Source organism: Eumetopias jubatus, unplaced genomic scaffold, assembly GCF_037043125.1.
Source record: "Eumetopias jubatus isolate StellerSeaLion01/CBP00866 unplaced genomic scaffold, mEumJub1_p1.0 scaffold_11, whole genome shotgun sequence".
In the NCBI taxonomy this organism is placed as follows: domain Eukaryota; kingdom Metazoa; phylum Chordata; class Mammalia; order Carnivora; family Otariidae; genus Eumetopias; species Eumetopias jubatus.
The window spans coordinates 111,318,230-111,342,109 of record NW_028274817.1 but is presented as its reverse complement, the minus strand read 5'-3'; the positions used below and the strand labels follow the sequence as shown (position 1 = coordinate 111,342,109).

Genomic DNA, 23,880 nt, shown 5'->3' with positions numbered 1-23,880 from the left:
GAAAGACACTAAGTGTGTCTTTCTAAACAAAATCAGTCAGAGAAAGACAAATACCATAAGATTTCACTTATATGTGGAAAAGGAAAAACAAAAAACATGAGTAAACAAACAAAAAGCAGAAAAAGACCCAAAGATACAGAGAACAAACTGATAGTTTCTGGAGGAGAGGGGGTGAGGAGATGGGCAAAATGGGTGAAAGGGTGTGGGAGATATAGGCTTCCAGTTATGAAATGAGTAAGTTGTAGAATGAGTAAGTCACAGAGAGGAAAGGTACAGCACAGGGAATACTGTAAATGGTACTTGTAATAATGTTGTGCGGTGACAGACAGTAGCTACACTTGTGGTGAACATAGAATAACACAAAGCTTTCTTGAATCACTGTGTTGTACACCTGAAACTAATATAACACAGTAGGTCAACCACACTGCAATAAAAAAATTAAAAATTTAAAAAAAAATAAATAACACATTTTAAATGTATAGGATTAAGAACACAAAACAGGTAGCACGTAGCTTAGCTCTAGGAACATACATACATCTTCCTTCACGTAACCTGTGCTAGTTTATGAGGGGCTAGTTTAATTCATGAATGTGAGAAGTATAAAAAAATTCCTCCCGTACAACACAGTGAGTGACTTTTGGAAAATGGACCATACATCCAGTATTTATTCAGGCATCCAGGAAAGAACGGAACTGTTGCTAAAGAGTTCCCACTGCCTAAGAAGAAAACAAATTCTCAACACTGCAGGGGGCAGGTTTTGCTGACTCAGATAACTGATTTGAGGTGAAGCTCCTGCCATGACTAGGAAAGTATCAAAAGTCAGAGTATTAAGACCGTAACTGCAAAGAACAGGAATCCTTTAATGGGAACAGAAAAGATGGGGCCCATTCTGAAGTTCCTTTTTTCCAAAATCAAGTCTTAAACCTATTCATTCCATTTGCTGTACTTCTCACAAATTTTCCTCTTTCATACCTTTATCTCTCTCCACAGTTTGAAAAAAAAAAAGTCATATAAAACCCTTTACATAGCAGTCATCTTCAATTTATACTAAGTCTATAAATTTGACTAAGTGCACAAAGATACATGTAATGAGATGAGACTTTGGGGGACCGTGGTAGGGAAGGGTGTATTTTGCAAGTGAAGGGATGTGAATCACTGGGGCGCAGCGGGAGGACTGTACCAGACAGCTTCTGACCAGGCTCCCAGTGAGCCCCACCCTCCAGTATCCAGGCCCCTTTGTCATCCCCCTTCCCTTGAGCGTGAGCTAGACCTAGTGACTTGCTTCTTACAAGCAGCGTGTGATAGAAGTGATAAAACATCACACTTTGGAGATTAGATTACAAGCAGACTCTGGCTTCCAACTTTCTAGCTGTCACTTGCTTGCTCTTATTCCAAAAGTCAGCTGCCATATTTTAAACTGCCTATGAAAGGGCAGATCTTTAGAGAGAGAAAGTAGATTAGTGGTTAGCTAGGGGTGGGAACAGGAAATAACTAAACAAGCATGAGGGCTATTACTGGCGGTCATAAAAGGTTATAAAACTGGATTACGGTGATGGTTACATATCTTGGTAGATTTATAAAATATCATTAAATTGTATACCTAAAAGGGGTGAAAATGTTATGGTATGTAAATTATATCTTAATAAAGTTGTTCTCAAAAAAAATCTTAAGAGGGGCGCCTGGGTGGCTCAGTCATTAAGCCTTCAGCTCAGGTCATGATCCCAGAGTCCTGGGATCGAGCCATGCATCAGGCTCACCTGCTCGGCAGGAAGCCTGCTTCTCTCTCTTCCACTCCCTCTGCTTGTGTTCCTGCTCTCTGCTATCTCTCTCTCTGTCAAATAAATAAAAAAATCTTTAAAAAAAAATCTTAAGAAAGTAGTACTATAATAAATGAAATAAAATCCTACTAAATCAGAGATATCTATTTCCTCTGTCATAAGTGTAAGACTCAACAGAATATTAACACTGAACAATAGAATCATAACATGTACTTAATCAACAGTTAGAAAAATACTGGCGCTCTCTATACATATAGATATATGTGAGGAGAATGGAGTGTACAAAAATGAAAAATATGGAACTGCAATCTTACCATGTGAGGTTTCTGAATAAATTTTCTAAAATTTGATTTTACAAAACCTGTAGGTTTTTGGAATTCATCAACATGAGTAGTATTCTTCAACCTCGAAAAACTGGAATGCTGATCACTCCTAATAAAATGAAAGAGACAAAGTAAGAATATTTTATTAGTTTACCTTTACCCAACAAGTAAAGAAGAGAAATCAAATTGCCCCCTTCAGAGACAATTAAAGCAGCAAAACAGTAAAAACAAACAACAAACCTCAAAGATCTATCACTACTAAAATTACAAATGAAATGATAGTTATCAGGGCTAAACCTTCATTTTTCAACAAACATTATTTAGCTAAGTTGAGAGTCAGCAATAGGGGGAAACAAGGTTTGGACCAGGATTCTCAATCTGGGGTCCAAGGACAGGTTTCCTGGGGGTTGTAATCCCCTGAAACCATATGTAGAATGTGTGTTCTGAGGGAAAATCATCACTGCTCTTGAGACCTTGGCAGCACGGGGTCGCCCCCCTTGCTGACAGACTCTTATTAATGAAAGCACCAGAGACAAAGAATGTGACTAGCTCAGGTACTCTCATTAGCAGAGCTGAGCCCTCTGTTTCTGCTGGGCCACAGGAGCGAAGGACAGCTCCCCTCTCCTGTCATCACAATGTCCAGAAGTCACTTCTCTTCCCAGGCAGCCAGACCTGGGAGGGAAGCTCCTTCCTTGGGCTTCTCTTCTGACGGCGGGGCCTCATTTTCACAGCCCTTGGGCAGTCTTCCCCCTGTCACATTCCACATCTCCCCACAATGTTCCTCAGACCCTTCCTGCTCTGTGGTGAACAAACCGCTCACTGCCTCAGCCCGGCCTCAATCCCTTCCACAGGTCCCGTGCTGATATCAGGATAAAATCCACACTCCTCACCATGACCTTCAAGGCCCCTCCTGCTTTGGTCCTTGCTGTCTCACTGGTCGCTTTGTTCCCATCTCCCCCACGTGCACACTGGGCATTAGAAATATTTAGCCCTGCGCAGTTCCCTACACGCACAATCTCTCCTGCTTCCTCAAGTTCGCATGAGCAATCCCTTCTGTTGTAATTTCCTTCCACTTAGATCAACTTTAAGATTTAGCTCCAACTGCACTGTTCCAGGAAGACTTTTCCAGACCCCTCCGAGGTAGACTAGATACCCCTGCTATGTGTGCATGAAGCATTTGGGGGTGTTCACACATATCACTCATGTTTAGTATATGTGCTGCCGAAGCGAGCACTATATCACTCATGTATATAAATGCTGGTGCACCTGCCTGTCTTACCCAGCAAGCTGTGATCCCTTCACAGGAGGCACTGTGGGTGGTTCATTTTGTGGCCCCAGTTTTGACCCCCAAAACTGACCTGGAATAGCTACTCAGGGTATTATGAAATGTTAAAAACTCTCATGTTCTGTCAAAATGCTCATGATATGATAGTAAGTGAGGTGCAAAGCTGTATTTGGAGGATAATTTTTTAAAAAAATTTTTGTGGGGGTGCCTGGCTGGCTCAATTGGTAGAGCAATTGACTTGATCTCGGCGTCATGAGTTTGAGCCCCACATTGGGTATGGAGCCTACTTTAAAAAAAAAAAGATTTTTTATTTTTTTTTAAGATTTTATTTATTTATTTGAGAGAGCTAGAGAGTATGAGAGTGGAGTGAGGGGCAGGGGGAGAAGCAGACTCTCTGCTGAGCAGGGAGCCTAATGCAGGACTGGATCCTGGGACTCCAGGATCATGACCTGAGGCAAAGGTAGCCACTTAGCCGACTCAGCCACCCAGGTGCCCCAAGATTTTTTATTTTTAAGTAATCTCTATACCCAATGCGAGGCTCGAACTCACAACCCCGAGACCAAGAGTCACATGCTCTACCAGACTGAGCCAGCCAGGTGCCCCAAGGATAATTTTAATTATTTAAAATATAGAAATGTATTAACAGTGGTCATTTCTGCCTCATGAAATTAAGAATGCCTTCTATTTTTATTTTTATACTATATACTTCCAAATGTTTGCCACTAGCATATACTACTACTTTTATTTTTTTTTTGTATACTACTACTTTTATAAATAAAACCATGGACTTCTAAAAATCCTCTTTACAAAGCATATATCTGATAACAGAGTAATGTCTAGAATATATAAAGAACTCTTTACATCTCAATAATAAAAATATAACAATCTAACTTAAAACATGGGCAAAGGATTTAAATAGGTATTTCTCCAAAGAAGACACACAAAAGATGCTCAACATCATTAGCCATTAGGGAAATGCAAATCAAAACCACGATGAGATAACATTTTATACCTACTAGGATGGCTATGATCAAAAAGATGATGCCACCAGTGTTCCTAACAGCATTATTTACAATAGCCAAAAGATGGAAACAAACTAAATGTCCATCAACAGAAAAATGGACAAATAAATGTGGTATATACAATGGAATATGATTCAGCCTTACGAAGGAGTGAAATTTTTTTAAAAAATGAAATTTGGACACATGATACAACATGGATGAAAAACATTATCTTACGTGAAATAAGTCAGACACAAAACGACAATTAATGTATGATTCCACGTATATATACGAGGTACCGAGAATAGGCAAATTCACAGAGATAGGAAGGATAGAGGTTATCAGGGGCTGGGAGTAAAGGGGATGGGGAGTTTCTCTTTACATGGTACAGAGTTTTTGTTTGAGAAGATGAAAAAATTCTGGAAGTGGATCGTGTGGATGGTTGCACAACACTGTCAACGTACTTCATGCCAACGCACTGTATACTTAAAAATGGTTAAAATGGTAAAATTTATTATATGTATATTTTGCCACAATAAAAAAATTTAAACCTTTTGATATTTGCGACCAGGCAAAAGAGTGTCCAAGTTAAAGAAACTACTTCCCAGCCTCCCTGCAGCTAGGTATGGCCATGAGACTAAATTTTGACCAATGTTGCTGAAGCTGCATGTATAAATTCCACGAAGTCTTTAAAGACAAGACTAGAATATGGACCTGATGGCCAGGGCACAAACACCCATCCTGGACCATGAGGCAGACACCACGTGCAGAGGTTATCTGAGGAGCAAGATCTAAGGAGGCCGGTTTCCTGATGGGTCCACCCAACCTACCATGCTCTGACTTCCTGACTGTAATCTTTTTCTACATGAGAAAGAAATGATTTTTCTTTTGCTCTTACAGTCCATTCTCTACCCAGCAACAGGGTGAATCTTTTAAAATTTAAATGAGATTATATTCTTGGGTTAGAACCCAAAATGTTTTATAATCTCAGAATAAAATACAAAGTCATCATGTCCTCTAAGGTTCTTTGGCCTCACCTCACTCTCTTCCTTTCCCACTAATAATCTTATTGGTCTGCTTTCTAGTCTTTAAGCAGGAGTAAGCATGATCCTGCCTGAGGGTCTCTGCCTTTGCAGTTCCCTCCCTTAAAATACTATCCCCTAAAAAAACCTTACAGCTAACTCCCTCACTTAATTCACATCCCTGCTCAATTAAAAAAAAATCCTAAGTGCATTCCATAACTACCTAAATAAAATCACACCACACGTTATCACTGTCCTATTAAGCTTCCTCTTCTGCCTTACTTTCACCTCTCACTCACCGACACGTATTTATTTATTTTCTCCTACCATTAAACTGTAAGCTCAACGAGGACAAGGACTTTGTGTATACTTTTTCGCTGTATGTTTTCTATACCCTGTGTAGCTAAAAGGAAAGTCTCTGCAGTCTGATGTCCTCTCAAAGTCTACTATTTTATTTTGAAGCTGCTTTATCCCCCACACACCATGCCTATATATACAGTACAACACCTTGGTAACACTGTATGGAACTTAGTAAGGGTGGATACGAGAGGGATAAAGAGTGGGTCAGAAGACATGGAGATATTAGGGTAAGAGATTGGTCAGAAGTGGGGGGAAAAAGAGAGAAGAGGGTCTTTGAGACTAGACAGAATGTCCTAGCATTAGGCTTTCTTGGGAAAGATCACCTTATGCATTAGGGAATAAATACGAATCAAGGCTTAAATGCATTACATTGTAAGTATCCTCTGTCCTATCTACTCCTTTGCAAAGTCTTCATTCAACAGCTCTGAATTGAGCTCAAGGCAGTGGGGATACAATGGTGGGCAAACATACACACAGGGCTTGCATATAACTGCTTGAGGGAAAAAAAGATCACAAAGGTGGGAAATTGCTACATCCTGTGATTTATGATTTCATATTTCTTTTTTTTATTATGTTATGTTAGTCACCATACAGTACATCATTAGTTTTTGATGTAGTGTTCCATGTTTCATTTCTTCTGAATTTCTACAGAAATCTAAATACTGACCTGACTAAACAGGTTTATGCAAAAATAGTAATGAGATCAATTTCATAGACTGAATTTCTAAGACAAAAGGATAAAATCAACAGTTTTTTTTATTTTAAGAAGGAAATCGAATTAGGATAAAGTTAAAGGTTCTAAATGATTTTTTTTCTAAGTCATTTTTTTAAAAAGATGAACAATAGCAAGTACTGGTGAGGATGGGAGGAAACTGCATGTTCGTACACTGCTGATCGGAATGTAAAATGAGGCAGCCACTGTGGAAAACTGTCTGGTAGTTCATCAAGAAGTTAAACACAGAATTATCATAGGACCCAGCAATTCCAACCCTAAGTATATATCCAAGAGAAATGAAAACATATGTCTACACAAAAACTTGCGCATGAATATTCACAGCACCATAATTCACCAAAGCCAAAAAGTGGAAAGAACCCAACTATCCACCAACAAGGGGATAAACAAAATGTGGTTATCCATACAATGGAGTATTATTCAGCCATAAGAGGAATATTCATGCTACAACATGGAGCAATGTTGAAAACAATATGCTACATGAAAGAAGTCAGCCACAAAAGACCTCATATTATATGACTGCATTTATATGAAATGTCCAGAATAGGAAAATCCATAGAGACAGAAAGTAGGTTAGCAGTTGCCGGGGGCTGGGGGGAGGGAGAAATAGGGAATGACAACTAATGGTTACAGGGCTTCTTTGTGGAGTGGTGAAAATGTTCTGGAATTAGACAGTGGTGACAACTGCACAACTCTGTGAATATACTAAAAACTAGTAAATTCACTTTGAAAGGATGAATTTTATGGTCAGTAATATCTCAATTAAAAAAATCCTCATGGCTCCACTATGCCACACCAGCTATCCAATACAAATAAAATAGTCTAAAACACCCAGAAAAAGACACTGCAGAAAGACATCTTTGCATGCTACACACCATGCAAATGTTTGCTCAAAGTGAACATTAATAATACTTAATGCTGACCAGCTACTCTGTACCTTACACCCGATGCTTCAGTTAATCTTAACTACCACCATAAGGTTAAGTATAATTCTCATCTGTATTTGATGTATGAGGAAATAAAGATTAAATAACTTGCCTCAGATCAGTCACATAGCTAGGTGTCTACAGAGCCAGGTGCTGAACTGAGGTGCAACTCCAGGGCTCAAGCCCTTTCTCACCTCAAAGGGTGAAGATATATTCTGAAGCATTACATGGTTTTTATAAAATGCTGATTATCCTAAATCTGGTTTAAAAGTCCTCTTTCTTGGCACACTGAGTTTCTTACACTTGCTGAGTTAAGAAAAGCATGAGAGAGAGCTTATGTCACTGAAGAGCACAATCATGCTGTGTCCTATCAGGAAACTGGAGACTTTCACCCACCAAGGGACGAGATTTTAACTATTTTATTTTCAGCTGTTTTATATGCCTCAACACACAGTTTTGCTATCTTTTAATGAATCCCAAACTTATTATCAGCATCAAGTCCAGTTTTAAACAAGCTCCATGTATTGTGACTAAGACCTAGTTAGCCCCAGACCTGATTTAAAAGTCTAGTCAATTATCTTACTAATTTGATATTAAGGAATATGGAAAGAGAATTAGCACTGGCCCTTCCTATTCACACATTCCTGCTTTCTGAGAGATCCAAATAGTCTGAAGAACTTTGGGTGAAGTAGATATTTTGTCCTATTCAATCATACCTCATAATCATACAGGGTCCCAGAGTTGCCATGAATCCCACATAGTTTTTAGAACTAGAGATAAATTGGGGCCAATCTAGAATACTCAGAGCCCCTAAAAAGAAGTACAGAGTTGGGAAAGAAAAACAAGGATCTACTGATAATCAATTTGCCATGCATGCCTTAAGTATTTTGCCTGTGCCAGCTCATTTAATATTTCTAACCTGTCCACATCATAAATTAGTTCTCACTTTATAGAGGAAAAGGCTCCAGAAATTAAGCCAGTTTGTCCACGAGCAAACAGCTTGTAAAATGGCAGAGGTGGGATTCCAACTCCTGTCACCTCCACATTTTCTACTACCCCTGCCTCTGCTTCATGGACAGACATCCATGAAGAGTTCCAAAAGAGAACTGTAATGACCTTGGGAAATTCTGTAATATTCAGAGTACCAGAATCTAAACGGCAGAATATGTTAGAGTTTCAATGAGGTTGAGTCAAATAGTCCATAAACTTGCAGGTCCTGGCACCTGCTAATAATCAAAAAGCTGTTACACTCTTTTCTAGAATTACAAAGACCTCAAATACTCACCTACCCCTGAGTTTTTGTTGTTTCAATTAAACAGCATATGATGATCACTGAATAACTTCAAAACATTTTAATAGATTTCACTTAAACATATAAAATGGATTTGAAGGATTAAATCCCTACACTAAAATGAAAATCATCACACACAAAAATTGAAAAATATGCTAAAACCAAAAGCTCCCTGATAATAGGATGTTTTTCATCTACTGATTACCTCTCTGCAGCACTAGCTATGTGAAAAATGTGCTCATCTTCATTCTGTAACCGTTCTTTTCTCCTTCTTTCAATGTCATGTCGTAGATCATTTGGATCTATTATTTTGACCAGAGTCTGAGGAATTTTGACAGAAGACAAACCATTCACATTACTGTTAGTTGCACAAAGACCATATCTAATAAGAACCTTAAGTAAAAGTCCTAAATAAGTTACCTTGTATTCACCCTGCTAATGGTAGTGTAAATCGATTAAAATATTTTGAGACACAATTGACAATGCACAGACAGAAAAGTTCATAACAATGAACCAGGAATCCTACCTCTGGGACTCTATCCCAAAGAAAAGGCTATCTACCCAAATATATTCAAAGTGCTATATTTAAAATCATCAAAAAAACGAAAGCAACTTAAACATAAAATAAATTTACAGGGGAAGGGAAGAATGATTTCATGGGAAATTTAAGTCAAAGTAATAATACACAAACATTTAAATTATGGTTAATATAGGCTATGTGGAAGTCAACGTGAAAAAAAAACCAATTACTGAGAAAAGCTAATTAAAATTTAAAAAGCTTCAATAATAAAAAGTTATGGGGAGCTCAGAGATTTTACATAAAAGCAACATTATTAAGTAAAAAACAAAAAGCATCTGAAACTAATATACTATGACAGTAGCTATGTTAAAATGCCAGATGTAAGACTGCAATGAAAGATGATCAAATGATATTTTGTATTAAGTGGTTGAGTTAGAGGTGATTTTTCAAATTTCCTATGAATTGATTACAGTATTTTGATGAATAGAAATTTTCTGAAAATAGCACCTATTTAGTAAACCAACCTACCGCTGTAAGTTTAATAAAAATTATAACCATTCACAAGTGAAAAAAAAGTATTTACATATTCTATCTGAAATGTATTAAAATCTTTCCTCTGCAAAAACACTTTATTCTCAGTGATTAAATTAGCAGTTCTTTGAGAACTTGATATACTTCAAGAACGAGAGTCAGTTTTCTTGCCCCCCCTCAGGCTAGTCCATAGAGTTTTTCTAATTAGCAAAGAAATGGGGGGGGAGGTGTGGGTTGAGGAAGTGTTGGGTGGGAATACAAAGCATGGCAATATACAAATTCAGTATTATTTCCATTATTTTGCTAGTTCATATTCCACAGAATTTTTCATACATTCTACAGTAAACAGAAGGGCAGTATCAAATTAAACTAAGTTGCTCTGCATTCATCCATGTACGACTTAAAAAAAATATTCCACTTGACTGCTTGGGAAAAAAATGTAGGTATCAAACATACTTTCCACAAGCTTTACAGTGTGAAGTTTTGGAATGAATATTAAACGCTATAACTGCAGGTCAGTTTTACAAAGCTGTTACCCTTAGGGATTGTCTCTCTTAGGGAATATTTTTGTCTTTTGTCAGTGTTCTCTCTGCAACCTGGCCAGTAACTAGAACCTTTGGAGAGCTTTGTAAATCTCAGATTCCTGGGTTTCAATCCTTCTTTCTCATCTACTTTAACTCCCTTTTTTTACTCTCTACTACCAGTTTGCTTTCCCATCAGTATGCCAACAGTGTGATAATCTTTCAGCAAAAATTGCATTCACTTACCTGTTCTGGTTCATATACCATAGTTTGCTTATTCTGAAGCTCAGCCAAAGACATATCTATTCTCCTAAAATAATAAAGGCATATTACAATTAAATAATTATGTTATACACTGATACCTTGATTCCATTACTAGAGAATGGAATTTGAAATAAAGTTGGCGTGTCTTGGAGGAAGCAAAAAAAAACCCGCTACCAGGTGGGTTTTATCTACACCGCAGTCTCCCAGGACACACATATCCTGTGAACAGTATCACAGCGACGCCTTAGTGGTTCTCAAATCACTAGTCTGTGTAACCTTAAACTTTGCTCCGGTGATCTACTGCATTCTAACATTGATTCAGCTCAGCTCACAAGACAGGGCACACCACCTGCTCGGACAGGTGCCAGCAGAAGAAGACATAGGTTTTCATCCGGCTGCCCTCAGAACAGCCATTTCTGACCACATGAAGCAACCCATGATTTCAATGGCTCGACAATTGTCTTTCATTCTTCCAGTGATAACTTCAGTAGGCAATTACTATAGACACAGCAGAATCAAAGTTAGGTAGGTAAAGATTGTCAACGTCCTAGACATTTAAACAATGCTACTCAATGGCTTTAATACAACCTATTCCATCAAAGTGCACTGGCCCAGTACCTGCTTGGGTTAGACCTGGCTTTTAGGTAGGAAATGCAGTCCTAGAGTCTACAGCAAAACCAGAAGGCAGCACCTTCCCAAATCTTTTCTGAGACTTATTCCCATGAGTTAAATGGGCATACAATAATCAATCATTACCTGTGAATTTCTGGATCTGAATTCAATTCATTTACATCTGCAGCTTGCGTATCCCGCATTTTTGAAAAACGCTCATGTAGAGTAATGCCAGGTGATGGAAAATAATTTGCTGAAAAAGGAAACAAAGAGTTTTATCTCAGTGTAAAACTGATTCCACTTAAAAGATTATATATAAGCACAGGAAGAAGGGACTGTTAAAAAACATCCAACCTGTTTTCTCTTGAAAATATGTGGGACCTAAACTTATTCCACAGACTAATTTGTAGGGCTCACATGCCTTCCCAAGCCTAAGCAACAGTAAAAAATGCCTGACTTATGAACGCAAGGATTCTGTTCCTATTTGACATGCCTGCTTATTTGTTGGGGGAAAAGATAGTGGCTCTCTGAAAGTGAGGACCTTTCTTCTCCTAGGTAAGACTTTAGTATACTGGGGAGTAAAGATGGTACAGTTTTACAGTTCACCTAGAGGAAAAAATAAAAACAACCCTGAAACATCAAAACAATTCTGAACAAATGCTAAATGTTGTTTACATGTCACAGAAGGAGTCCTACTTGCCATTGTACTTTAATTAACATTAACTGAAGTTCGTGAAGACATTATGAAATCAGCTATGCTACAAGGCTTTTAACAGGACAGAGAGAAAGATAATACACTTGATCCATCAGAATGCTACTTAAGCAGTCCTTCTCCCTAACTTATTGTTCCTGTTCTGGGACAATCTCCTGGATTTTTCTGCAATACCACCTCCCTTTCTGCCAAGAATCACACTTCCTTTGGGTGAGAGGGGCTGGAACTGAGAAGGTGAACTGTTTCAGACAAACTGCATGTTTCAAAGTAAATAAATATGTGCCTTAGTTTGAGGGATGTAGAGAAAATAATCCGTTTTCAAAATATGTTGCATGAAGGTAAAAATAAAATCAGTGCAAATATCCAGTAAGAAATAGAAAATAAAAGTTTTGAAATTCTTGAAGGTCTCCAGTTTATTATACCCATGATTGCTTTATTATGCAGCATCAATGAAGAAAGTTGTTCTACGTGACTGAATTTTCCAATTAATGGAAACTGGCCAGAAGCTAAAATGAAACAATTTAATGCAAATATTTAAAGTATTTGTAATACAACTCCCCAATGCCAATAAAGTATGCCAAATCAAACCGGAATCTTTTATCAATCACTTCATGTTCACCCTTATGGCACAAAGTCCCAGCAATGCCCTCAGGGGACTTTAAGAATATCACAATACCTAGACTTCCAGAGTTCTTGTCAAGTTTCATATACGGTGTTTGTTGCTTCCTCCTTCCTGTTTGGTTATCAGTTACTGCTTCTTGCGACTCTCAGTAGTCCTGTGTCTTGCAGCAGTCAACCTCTCCCTTTCTGACTTTCAATTTGTAATCTACTATGAGTTGAAGTACCAGGTTATTGGAACAACACATGAAGAACGAGGCTTGAATTAATACCTTACACTCTCTATAACAAATTTCCTTGTTAATGACCTAATCTATAATGAAATATTAATTATTACTATATCACAGATATTTACCTATATCTTGTGAAAAATCAGTACATTATTTTTGTGTTATCCCTAATGTATGTGCAAAATATACCAACCTTTAACTTGATGGATTATAGTTATGATTTCCTGAGCAAATTCTCCTGTAGGTTTGTTTTCAGTATTCTGAGTTGAGTCAAGATGTTCAAACACTGGATGAAAGTTCTCACTTTTCCTGCCAACAGCAACCAAATCATGTGACATCTGTCTCTCTGTGGAATAGCTAGAAGCAACCCTAGAATAATTTGTAAATGTTTAACTAAATTTGAAACTATTTTACTGAGAAAAGAACTTATTAAAATTAACCAAGATAGCTATAAAACTAAAAAGATGTTTATCTTTTCTTATAGTTAAGGCACTAAGCTGTATGCCACAGAACATGTGCAATAATGCGTAGGAGGAAATAGCCTTAGATGCATGGTTTTGCGTTCTCCTTTTCAAATCAGAGATCATTAAATATTTGCCACTTTAATAATAAAATCCTCAAAATTCTAAGTTAAACAATTTTTACCTCCACAAATACAGCAAGGCATCAAAGGTCGATATGCAAAAAATAATCAATTAGATTATTTTCTACTCCCAAATGTCCATAAAATTGTAAATCCAGCAAGTTTATACTATCTTGAAGTACTACCACACTTTAAAAGCTGATATCAAACATAATAACTTTTTTGAATTCACAAAAATCCTTATACCTCTATATCAGCAATGAGAAACTTAGTATTTTGAAATCAAACTCTGTTGAGATTAATCACTTACAAAATCTCACTAAACTGTCAGCAAATAGTCTCAGTTGTTAGCAAAGTTAAGACCATTAGAGCCAATTAGTGTTCACCCTAAATGTATCCTTAAAGAAATGCCAACATTTATTATATAACCCCAGCTATCCTACCACTCTAATGCTTTCTGATTCTTTATAACTTGTGTTAAAAGCTCTCTTGACCTAAGGTATCATCATGAAGTCATGATTATGACATACACCTAACAGTTACTGAGGGTTTATTGCAAGTCAAACACAGGGGCTCAGAACTCGTTTACAAACATGATCTCATTTAATCTTTACAATAGCCCTATGGGGAAGGTGCTATGACGCTGGGACAATGGATGTCTTGGTTGTTTTGCTTTACATCCCAGAAGCTGAGTGTTTGTATGAACATAATCTCTCCAAGTGTCATAATGGGAAACTATACCTTATTCCAAGAAAGCTGTTCTTGCTTAAAACTACTCTTAAATTCTTTGTCTGCAGGCAGATTATGTGTCACAGAAGAAAATGTCTCATTTTATATTTATACCTCATTTTGGACCCAAAACAGCACTAACTAGCTTACAGCTCTCTTACTCCTCTGCATTTAACTCTAAATAGCTTTTGCCTCTTCCCAAAAATCATTTTCACTACCCAAAGAACTGAGATTTACAAGTGCTGGGGTTCTTTATGAGTATGTTACAGACTCTGAAGATAAACCTACAAGAGAGCCCTGAAATATGTTTTGAATAATAGCAGCACCCCTGGAATAAATAACAAGTATCAATCAGATGGGTACATGCTGGGGTGTGGGTGTACACACGCAGAGATTCACTTACTTAAGTCACTTAACAGCCATATATATAACACAGCTCCAGGGTAATGAGGAGCTTACAGATATTCTTTAAACTTTTTAACTGCTCTAATAAGACGGTTTTAAGTGCCTATTTTTAACTTATCAGAGGCCAGGCTTCCATATGACTTTCTGTGCTCCCTGCTCTCAAACCAGCACTGTCAAGACAACTCCCTGCCGAAGCAATAACGTGGAAAAGCGATTATGCAGCAGGTTGATGCCACTGCTATGGTTTCCTTGCTTCATCAGCAGGACTTTCATTAGAAAACTCATTTCCCTTTTTTCCTCCTAATTTGCTCCAAGCTTTCCACTGTGTATCCTGTAACTAGCTGAGAGACATTCAGTGATAAACACTAGAAGCTAGAATGGCCCTGTAACAATCTCTACTAACAAAGACTTACAAATACTGTGTTTAATGGTACAAAACGCCTGTTCCACACACACACACACACACACACAAATTGCTTTTAAAAACATTTTACAGGAGAAAAATAAGATGTTCAAATAGAACTAAAAAAATGATCTGTCCATAAGGGAAAATCAGTTGATAATGTTTTGTATTGCAGCCTCAGTTTTTCCCAAGAGGAAACTAGTTGATAAAGTTTTCGTTTTCCACCAGGTCATTATTAAAATTTACTTGTCATTTATTACAAGTTAATTACTGGTATAACTCTTATACCCACTCCATGCCTAACCCTCAATCCCCAGGAGTGCTATAGTATAGTTTACAGCTATACTTAATTCCTGAAATTTTAGTGTTTACATTTCCTATCAATTTATCCTGGAGTTACTCCACTGCAAGATTTTTAATTAAAAAATGTTAAAACTGTCATAGCTTAGGAAACGCTAAAATTGTATCACCTGAAATTTTAGTTTGTTAAAAACAATTAGGATGGCTTTGCTATAAGAAGAGGCTTCTTGAAACTGGAGAACGCAAAATGTGCTAGGTATTTACATCTGTACATTTAATCACCTCTTGGTTCACATTTTCCTTTTTACTATTTCCTAAGCCAGGTATCGCTTTACAAGTGAATAATTTCAAGAAATACTTCCAATACAAGTAGGTAAACTGAAAAGATTAAATGTTCTCATTTGGGATGCATTTTAGACAGTTTGAAAAATTAAAATATAGCCAAACACCTGTATTCTAGTACTATTTCTGATACTGGTCTAATGAAATTTTCCAGGTTCCTCTCTTCCCTCCTCCAACTCCACCTGTTTGGTTTTTTTTCCCTCTCTAAGGATATTTCCTCTGACGTTCTGAGCGTTGTGCATAATAACTAGGAAAACATAAAAAGCCACATTAAACCTTAATTTCCTCTTATTCATAGTTAAGATCCATCAAAAAACCCAACTGCATGGCAAAATAACATTTACAAAAAGCCCAACAACAACCCAAACTAATGGATGATCCCCTGCCCTCTGGAAGCTTATAATATACAACAGAATCCATGTGACACATACCAAGTTTTCCGTTCTCGGTTTTCTCCTAAGAACTAACATTTTGTACAGCATCCTATCGTCCATAAAGTGCTCTCCCAGTTATTCATTTGCTCCTGTCTTCCTGAGAAGACACTTAGCATTTCTGGAGCTGAAGGTAAAGGGTCAGGGAGACTGCTTTTCCTCTAATTCAGCATCTTTTTTCACAAAAGTCCCCTACCTAGCCTCCCCAAGCCCAGTGCCCTTCCAAGTGACCTCACAGAAAGAAGGCAGCAGCCAGAACTGAGCTTCCTGCCCTCTCTGATCAGCTCATCCCGTCAAATCAGGCGGGCTCCGTGGCAGTCTCACCTTTGCAGCCGACTGTCCCTCTATTCCCTTTCACTGACCACTTGAAGCACACCTCAAAGTTCCTGTGTGTATCGCCTGCCTTTGTTAACCTATAAGTAGAAAAAGTCTTTCATCTCATCTCCACATGTTTAAAATCTTTGAAGCCTAGCTCACATGTCAACAACTCCTGAAAGAAGCCTTCCCAGAATCCCCCAGCTTGGGATCATCTGAGCCCCACCTTTTGTATCACTCACTGCTCCACGGTATTACCAACATTGCCCCATTGTCTATTAGACCAGAGGAGAAGAAACACAATCCTATGCCGATTTGTAGTCCCAGGGTACCCTAACGGGCTGTCTCACACAAGGCAGGTCTGCAAAAAAAGTACCTGCTGAATGAATAAATGATTAAGGGAAAACAACTTGGACAATTTGTAATGAGAGTTTCAGCTAAGAAGATGACAGACTTCAAAATTCTAATTGAGGCCAATTTAACTGTGTTTTTTAAACTTTCTTGGCTTACTTTTATTTTAAAATTATAACTTCATTTAGACCAATTTAAATTTTAAATATTTCATTTTTTATGATATGAAACCTCAAATATATACAAAAGTTCAGAAAATCCTATGATGAGCTTGTCAACCCAGCTTCAACAGTTACCAACACATGGCCAATGGAAGCAAAGTTGTAAGGCCAGGAGGAACTGCAGGTTAATTTGGGCCCAAAAAGGCATGGCCAGGTAGTCTGCCGATGTCACAGAGCTGCTCAGGGACCCAGTGGAAGACAAAAACTTATGCACCCCAACCCGAAACAGAATGTTCACTAAGAGAAGCTAGGGTGAAAAACAGAAATGAAAGGGAAGCTTCTCTCAACTGATTTTTTATGTTTAAAAACATATATTAGAAATATTAGGGGGGGGAAAAAACCTTAGCTTTCTGTGATACGGAACAGTGAGGCAGCAGGTTTGTGTTATCACAAAAGTATCTCCACCCACGGCTTATCACAGGTAGGTAAACTTGTGTCACTGGGTTACCTTCCTTCAATCCTTGCTATGGTATTTCACACTGTTCCCGCACCTGTGCAGCACCCTTTTCCTTAGAGCATCAGGGTTCCAATGTCTTCTGGGTCCCATCACCTACCTCATCCCCCTTCAGAATGGGGAAAGACCTGATGGGGGGTAAGGAGGCCCTTCCTGTAGCTCTTCTGGGGTGGGGGTGGGGAATAAAAGGATTATATGCGAATGTGACTGATAAACTCAGTCCAGCATCAACTTTGCTAGCCAACCTTCCCATCCTAGATGCCTAGTACTAGCAGCCAGGGAGGTCAAAGGAGCCTCAGGTCCATCCACACCAGCTTATTCCTCTCCAGAGACTGGCCCCCCCTGCTCCTCCCTCTCACTTCCTTACTAGCCTGACCAAAGTTCAGTCTCTCACCTACTCGCCCAACATTAAACCAAAACTCCCTTCATCTGCCCCAAGACTTCAAGATGTACACAACAGTGTTTGGAGTTCATAATAGCATTTGTAGAAATTTTCATATTACAGCTCCCTAACTTACATTCTGAAACATATAATTATGACTCATATGTAACTTCCATCTCTGATAATGCAGTTTCTGACAAAGTGGGTCACTAGAAGATAGTCTTTGTTAATACAAGTATTAACAATGCAGTGAACATTCGAGCAAGTGTCTACCTACTGCTGTTCTAGATAAAACAGGAATCTAGAAAAATCACTATCCTAATCACATATGTCTTCAACTACACTGATAAGTGGAAGAACATACATCAACATGTGACCAAAGCTAAGAAAGTAAATGAATGCATAAAACAACCATCTCAGACTTCCAAAAAAATGGATAAACCCTCTAGATTTAAACCAACTAATAAACCTCTCTCCACTCTACAATTATTTTAATCTTTTCAAGCAGAGGAAAATCTAAGTTATGCCAATAGTTGAGAACATGACTCTGTTGAGGGCATGAACTGCCTTAGTTTTATGGATACTTCATCAGTCCATACATAATTAAATCCAACCCCACAAAACTCTTCCACAACTTAACCATTCATTAATAAATAATTATCATCAGAGAGAAAGATTTTGTTGACTATGCTTTATCATACTAACAAGATACATATAAAGTTATTTATTCATCAGGTCTTTGAAAAGGAAGGATTTGCAGTGTTAGCTCTACTACACAAGCCATCCTACAGGTCCTTGTCAGATAAATCAGATGTGTGCTGACAGGTCATGAATTTCACAAAATTGTGGTTTATAAATTCAAAAGAAAAGATACAGCAGCTTCAATTTTAGGAAGCTCACTTTTATGACACATGATGAAAATCAAGCTTCCATTTCTTCTCCCAATTATAAAATAAAGTGTATTCAATATTTCTAATGAGGTCTATTACGGTGAAATCCTTCAAAATTGGTATTTCTAGCATTCTATAAAAGTGTTAAGCCAATTTATTAATTCTCTTTTAAGTTAATTAAAGAATTAAGTTAACTGATTCTTTTTTGACATCATTATTAAATATGGGGGTATCATTACTTCTATTAAAAAATTCAAGATTTTTGTGATTTGATTGTACGCAATATTGCTTCCAAAGGAAAAACCTGTAAACAAAAATGAAATACTGAAGTATTTAAAGGGGAGTGTACTGATATCTACAATTCACTTTGAGATGTATGGAAAAAATAAGATGGAATGATTGATGGATGGACAGATATGTGATTATGAAAGCAGAGTAAAATGTTAACTGTAGACGCTCAGTAGTGGGTATATAGGTATTTACTGTACAGTTCTTTCAACTTTTCTGTGTATTTGAACATTTTCATAGTATAATGTTGGAAAGAAAAAAGCTCTTAAAGTTGATGCTTACAGCGGCTTTTGTGCTCTTAAGGTTAAGAACTAGTAGGAAATATAATAGTACAAAATGATTTAAGACTTACTATATGAAATAGGATACAAAATTATGAATATACTTTTATGACAACTATGTAAAATATACACAGAAAAATAACAAAAGAAGCTGTACTAAAATAGTAATAAAACTGTCCTAGGGTAGTAGAATTATGAGTGATTTCCTCCCTCTATTTGTCCCAACTTTCTATAAGGTAATCATATTTATAAGTGCTTTCTGTGCACATATAAATATACATATGTATATTTTATAATATTTTTGTAAGTACAATGAATATAAGGGAGGGGGATGACCATATCTAACTTTAAGAAAAGGAACAAAATAGGGGTGCCTGGATAGCTCAGTCGGTTAAGTGTCTGCCTTCGGCTCAGGTCATGATCCCGGGGTCCTGGGATCGAGCCCCATATGGGGCTCTCTGCTCAGCAGGAAGCCCGCTTCTCCCTCTCTGTCTGCTGCTCTGCCTACTTGTGCTCTCTCTCTGTCAAATAAATAAATAAAAATCTTTAAAAAAAAAAAGGAACAAAATATATTTGTTTAAAAAAAGAGAGAGAGAGACTGGGTTTACTCCTCTCCTTGTCACATCCTGACCTTAGATTTTGTTTTATCTTGTTTTTGACTGCAATTCAAGTATGAGTGAACTGTGAACATAAATGCACCAAATCAGCATGGCCCATCACTTTTTTATTCACATACTGGTAGTGTCTTAAGGTAACGAACAGACTTAACTGACATAGCCAACTGCAGTGCCTTATTATTTCCAGAATCCATAATTGTAAGTAATATGCATAATGGAACAAAGCATGCAAACCACTTTAGCAGAATATAACCTACCATTGGGTAGTCTATTTTTTTCTTAAAGAATCATTAAGAGCTAAAGTGAGTGTCTTATAAATAGGCCTCTTTCTAGACTCTAGCCTAATTTCCTCTACCTAGGAGAATCTAGTTGACCGAGCATCAACTGTTTTGAGATGGCAGCAAGAACCACGTTAGGTCACCTGCCTCCTTGAGCCGCAGGTGCTCTGACTTAGACAAGTGGCATCATCTCTCAAGGCCTTGCTTTCCTCCTCTATAAAATCAGGGCCAGTGAATGGCCCTTTCAGATCAAAAACTCTCTGGATCTGAGGCAACAGGGAAAACACGCTCTGAGAAATTGAGCAAGGAATAGGTCTCCCTGAACTCCACCCAGCCTATCCCTGGCTACAGAAAGTCTAGCAGCATAAAAACACATAAATTCATGAAAAGAAACAACTCCATAGAGTGCCCTGCACCCAAAAAGTATCTTGAGATATGACGTGGAAACCAGCAGACATGAGATCACTCTGTATTACTGATCGTGGGATTCATCCTGATTACAGGGCTTTTGTGAAAAGTCCAGGCAATCCCTTCCCACTCAATGGACTCTAAACACACCGTTAATTCCATTTTCAAAGCTTCAAAGATGGTGGAAACAGATACTTTTCTTAAATAGCGCTAAGAAAAAACAAAAACAATACCTGGATGTATTTACTGCTTTCTTCACATCTATTTTAACAGTAAGTGATGTCTTCCTAAGACTGGCAGATGAAGGTTTCACACTAGAAAGTTTACTTTCATCAAGTTGGTTACTGGAAGAGTTGCTCTCTTTTCTGCCATCCCCTTCTTTCTTTCCTTTCTCCTTCCATTTGTCACCGCAGGGTCTCAAGCCAACATCACTTTTACTTGAATGCATAGAGGCAGTGCAGTCAGTGCAGTCTTTCTTAGATGGTTTGGAAGGTTCTTTGACTTGCCCACCTTCAGTTTCTCTCCCTCTTCCAGCATTAAGACAAATGGACTGTCTATTTTCAGGGCCTTTTTGAGAACTGGGTTTTCTAGCTTCCTCCTTAGAGTACTTCTGAATTCTTCCATCAGGAATGTCCTGGTCCCCACCTGAGGTCTTGCGACGTTTGTGGCGATAGTCACAGGATACCCTGGTTGCTGAACTGGTCTCTGGCGGTTCCCTCTGAGCACGTCGATGAGTTTGGGGTCCAAGGTTCCACTGCTCTTTCTTTTCTTGGTAAGATGGAAGAGAATGCCCGAACTTCCACTGTGGGTTCCTGGCAGGCTCTCTGCTTTCATACCTCTCCACATCTTTAGGTCTTTTTGATGTGTGTCCATATTTTCTGAAATCACGATCCTCAGGATACCTGTGTTGACATAAAGCAGTTTACACTTGCACTAGAGAGAAGAAAGTGAGAATTTATATGTGTGGAATGTTGGGCAGCATGGCTTTAAATGCAGAAGGCAGTGGCAAGTTAACTATAATCCCTCAAGCCAACTCATAGAGGCACAAGGTAGCAAAAGAGGAAAATACCATCTTTTGTTACAATTCTAGCCATCAACATAATTTACTCTAAAAATAAATACTTCATTACTACCAGCAGACCATAATTATATTACACTGCTTTTTATCTTTTTAGACAAAAGCTTTTCAAGGTAGTTCTCTTCAACCATAAAGTAAACAGACTTTTGCACTTGAGGCTTTATACCAAATTACCCAGGTTTAATGTTTTCCTATACCTCTTCTGTAAAGAGCTCCTTTTCTCAAAGTCTTCGGAGCCTCTTCTCAGTGACTGAGAATAGTTTTCATCTTGTATCCTCTGGTGCCTCAACTCATCTTCATGCCACTTTCCTTCAAACCTAGAAGAATCTGCTATTGACCTCTGAGGTGGTTTCCCTCCTTTTCCACTTCCTCTGACTCTGTGGTCATCAGGAGTATACCTTCCTTGTTCTTTCTGGGAATAACAATTCCCCTGGTGCTCTCTGTAGGGTACACCTTCTGAATATTTGGGCATATAGTGAGATCTTCTGTTACCATCCCCTCCTCCTGATAAGTGTGCTCGGTAAGGCTTATAAGTATAAACATTTTCTAAAGAGTTTCTTCTTAGGTTTGGGGAAGGTGATCTATGTTCATAAGATCGGTAATGCACATTTCCACGAGAAGGAATCCTTGGTTTACTCTGTCCGTGTTTCTCACTGTCCATTCGCCAAGTGATGGGTCTTTTTGGATCCTTCCTATATTCACAGCCATAATGCCCATAAGAATGTCTTTGCTTGTAGTGTTCAGAATTTCTAGGTACTGGTGATAAAGACCTATGTAAACAAACAAAAACGTTCAGTCCATTTAAAGACAATAAACAAAGTTTATCTTGATATGAACTACCTAAAGAAGACATTTGCTTTTCACTGCTTCTTCCACGCATATCAAATTCATCAATTTGCTATATCTGTATTCTAAATTGTCCATTTGGGTGTCTGATTACTGTTCTGGCCTATTCAACAAGCATATTCTTTCCATCTGAACTAACATATCCCATGTGCCTATCAAAATGGGCTGAGCACACCTATCCTGCTGGAGGAGACCAGCTTAGGTACACAGTAAGATCCATTTTGGAAGACTGCTGACAGCAAAGTTTGGGCAAAAGAGCCAGTCAGCAAAAGCTTGTATCAGGTTCAACAGTCAGGGAAGAAACAAGCAACAGGAAGGTCAGATTCACACAAATAAATGTGTAGGAGAGTCTCTGGGAAACTGAACATAACCTCTGAAATTAAATTAGATTCTAAGAGTTTATGATACCACAATAAACCCAAACTCAGACTCAAGACTGACCCCACAGTTTCCCCAATTGATTGACTATTCTTTCTACTAAGGCTATGTCAAGGAGCAAAAAACTACATACTTAGTGTGTGGAGTGGGAGGGGGAAGAAGGTATTAAGACTTGAATTTCATACTTAGTTCCTCCATAAATACTACTAACATAGATAAATTGCTTTTCTTTCCCAGACCTGTTCCCTTACATGTGCTGTTGAAATAGAGCTTATAACTTTGGTGAATGTGGGCTTTAATGTGGCCACCATGCTCCCCAGGAACAGCACAACTTTTCTGTAACTACCTTCCCCAAGACCTCAGCATTGCCAACATCAAGACTTCATTCCCATGGAGGAGGAAGAAGGCTCCTATATCCAGGGAAACAAGTCTGAGTTGCCTGGACTTCAAGAGCAAAGCTCTTTGAATACTATCTGGAATACAATAAAGTTCAGTTTTGTACCTGGGGACCTTTCCTCCCATCTCACCTTTCCAATTAACCCAATCTCCTCCTTGGGGGCTTAATATCTTCTAACCAACAAGGCAGCTACCCTTGCAGCTTTTGTTACTGCCCACCTTCCGAAGCTGCCAGAGAGTTGGAACAACCACAAGTCAGACCCTTTCCATTTGGTGACACGTCTGTGTCCTCCCTATGAAAAAGGAGGCAGATTTATCTTCCTCGTGTACCTACTGGGGTTTATATACTAGACTTGGCACTATCTCCCTCTGGAGTCACCAAGCTAGATGTACTAGCAAGTGCATTATTTAGCTTAAGAAGGAACTCTTAAGGGGCGCCTGGGTGGCTCAGCTGGTTAAGCAGCTGCCTTCGGCTCAGGTCGTGATCCCAGGGTCCTGGGATCGAGCCCCACATCGGGCTCCCTGCTCGGCGGGGAGCCTGCTTCTCCCTCTCCCACTCCCCCTGCTTGTGTTCCCTCTCTCGCTGTGTCTCTCTCTGTCAAATAAATAAATAAAATCTTTAAAAAAAAAAAAAAAAAGAAGGAACTCTGTCATCCCGCTGGTGGCATCTCATCACAGGAAGAAGCAAGCAGAGCCTCTGAGGACCTTCTGGAAGAGTGCACGTCTTCCATTGCTAAGGAGAAGAGCTGGCAGCCAGAGACAGAGGTCTTCCAGACA

At 38.4% G+C, this 23,880-nt stretch overlaps 1 protein-coding gene across 7 annotated transcripts in view; it reads right to left on the bottom strand.

Annotated features, from left to right (window-relative positions):
- The window catches only part of BCLAF3 (BCLAF1 and THRAP3 family member 3), an 81,396-nt gene that overhangs the window by 38,528 nt on the left and 18,988 nt on the right, over positions 1 to 23,880 (bottom strand). For 5 of the 7 annotated variants that reach the window (XR_003612198.2, XR_003612199.2, XR_003612201.2 and 2 more), the window contains exons 5-11: positions 21,681 to 22,253; positions 20,639 to 21,307; positions 12,921 to 13,096; positions 11,312 to 11,420; positions 10,538 to 10,601; positions 8,925 to 9,040; positions 2,093 to 2,210 (exon numbers count right to left, since the gene is read on the bottom strand). Coding sequence is in view for 2 of the 7 variants with exons in the window: in XM_028122600.2 (XP_027978401.1) it covers positions 2,093 to 2,210; positions 8,925 to 9,040; positions 10,538 to 10,601; positions 11,312 to 11,420; positions 12,921 to 13,096; positions 20,639 to 21,307; positions 21,681 to 22,253 (1,825 nt within the window). In the remaining 5 variants the exon portion in view is untranslated. Of the gene's footprint in view, positions 1 to 1,757; positions 1,832 to 2,092; positions 2,211 to 8,924; positions 9,041 to 10,537; positions 10,602 to 11,311; positions 11,421 to 12,920; positions 13,097 to 20,638; positions 21,308 to 21,680; positions 22,254 to 23,880 lie in introns of all 7 variants that reach the window. The other 2 variants (XR_015769487.1, XR_003612203.2) reach the window with 2 other exon arrangements.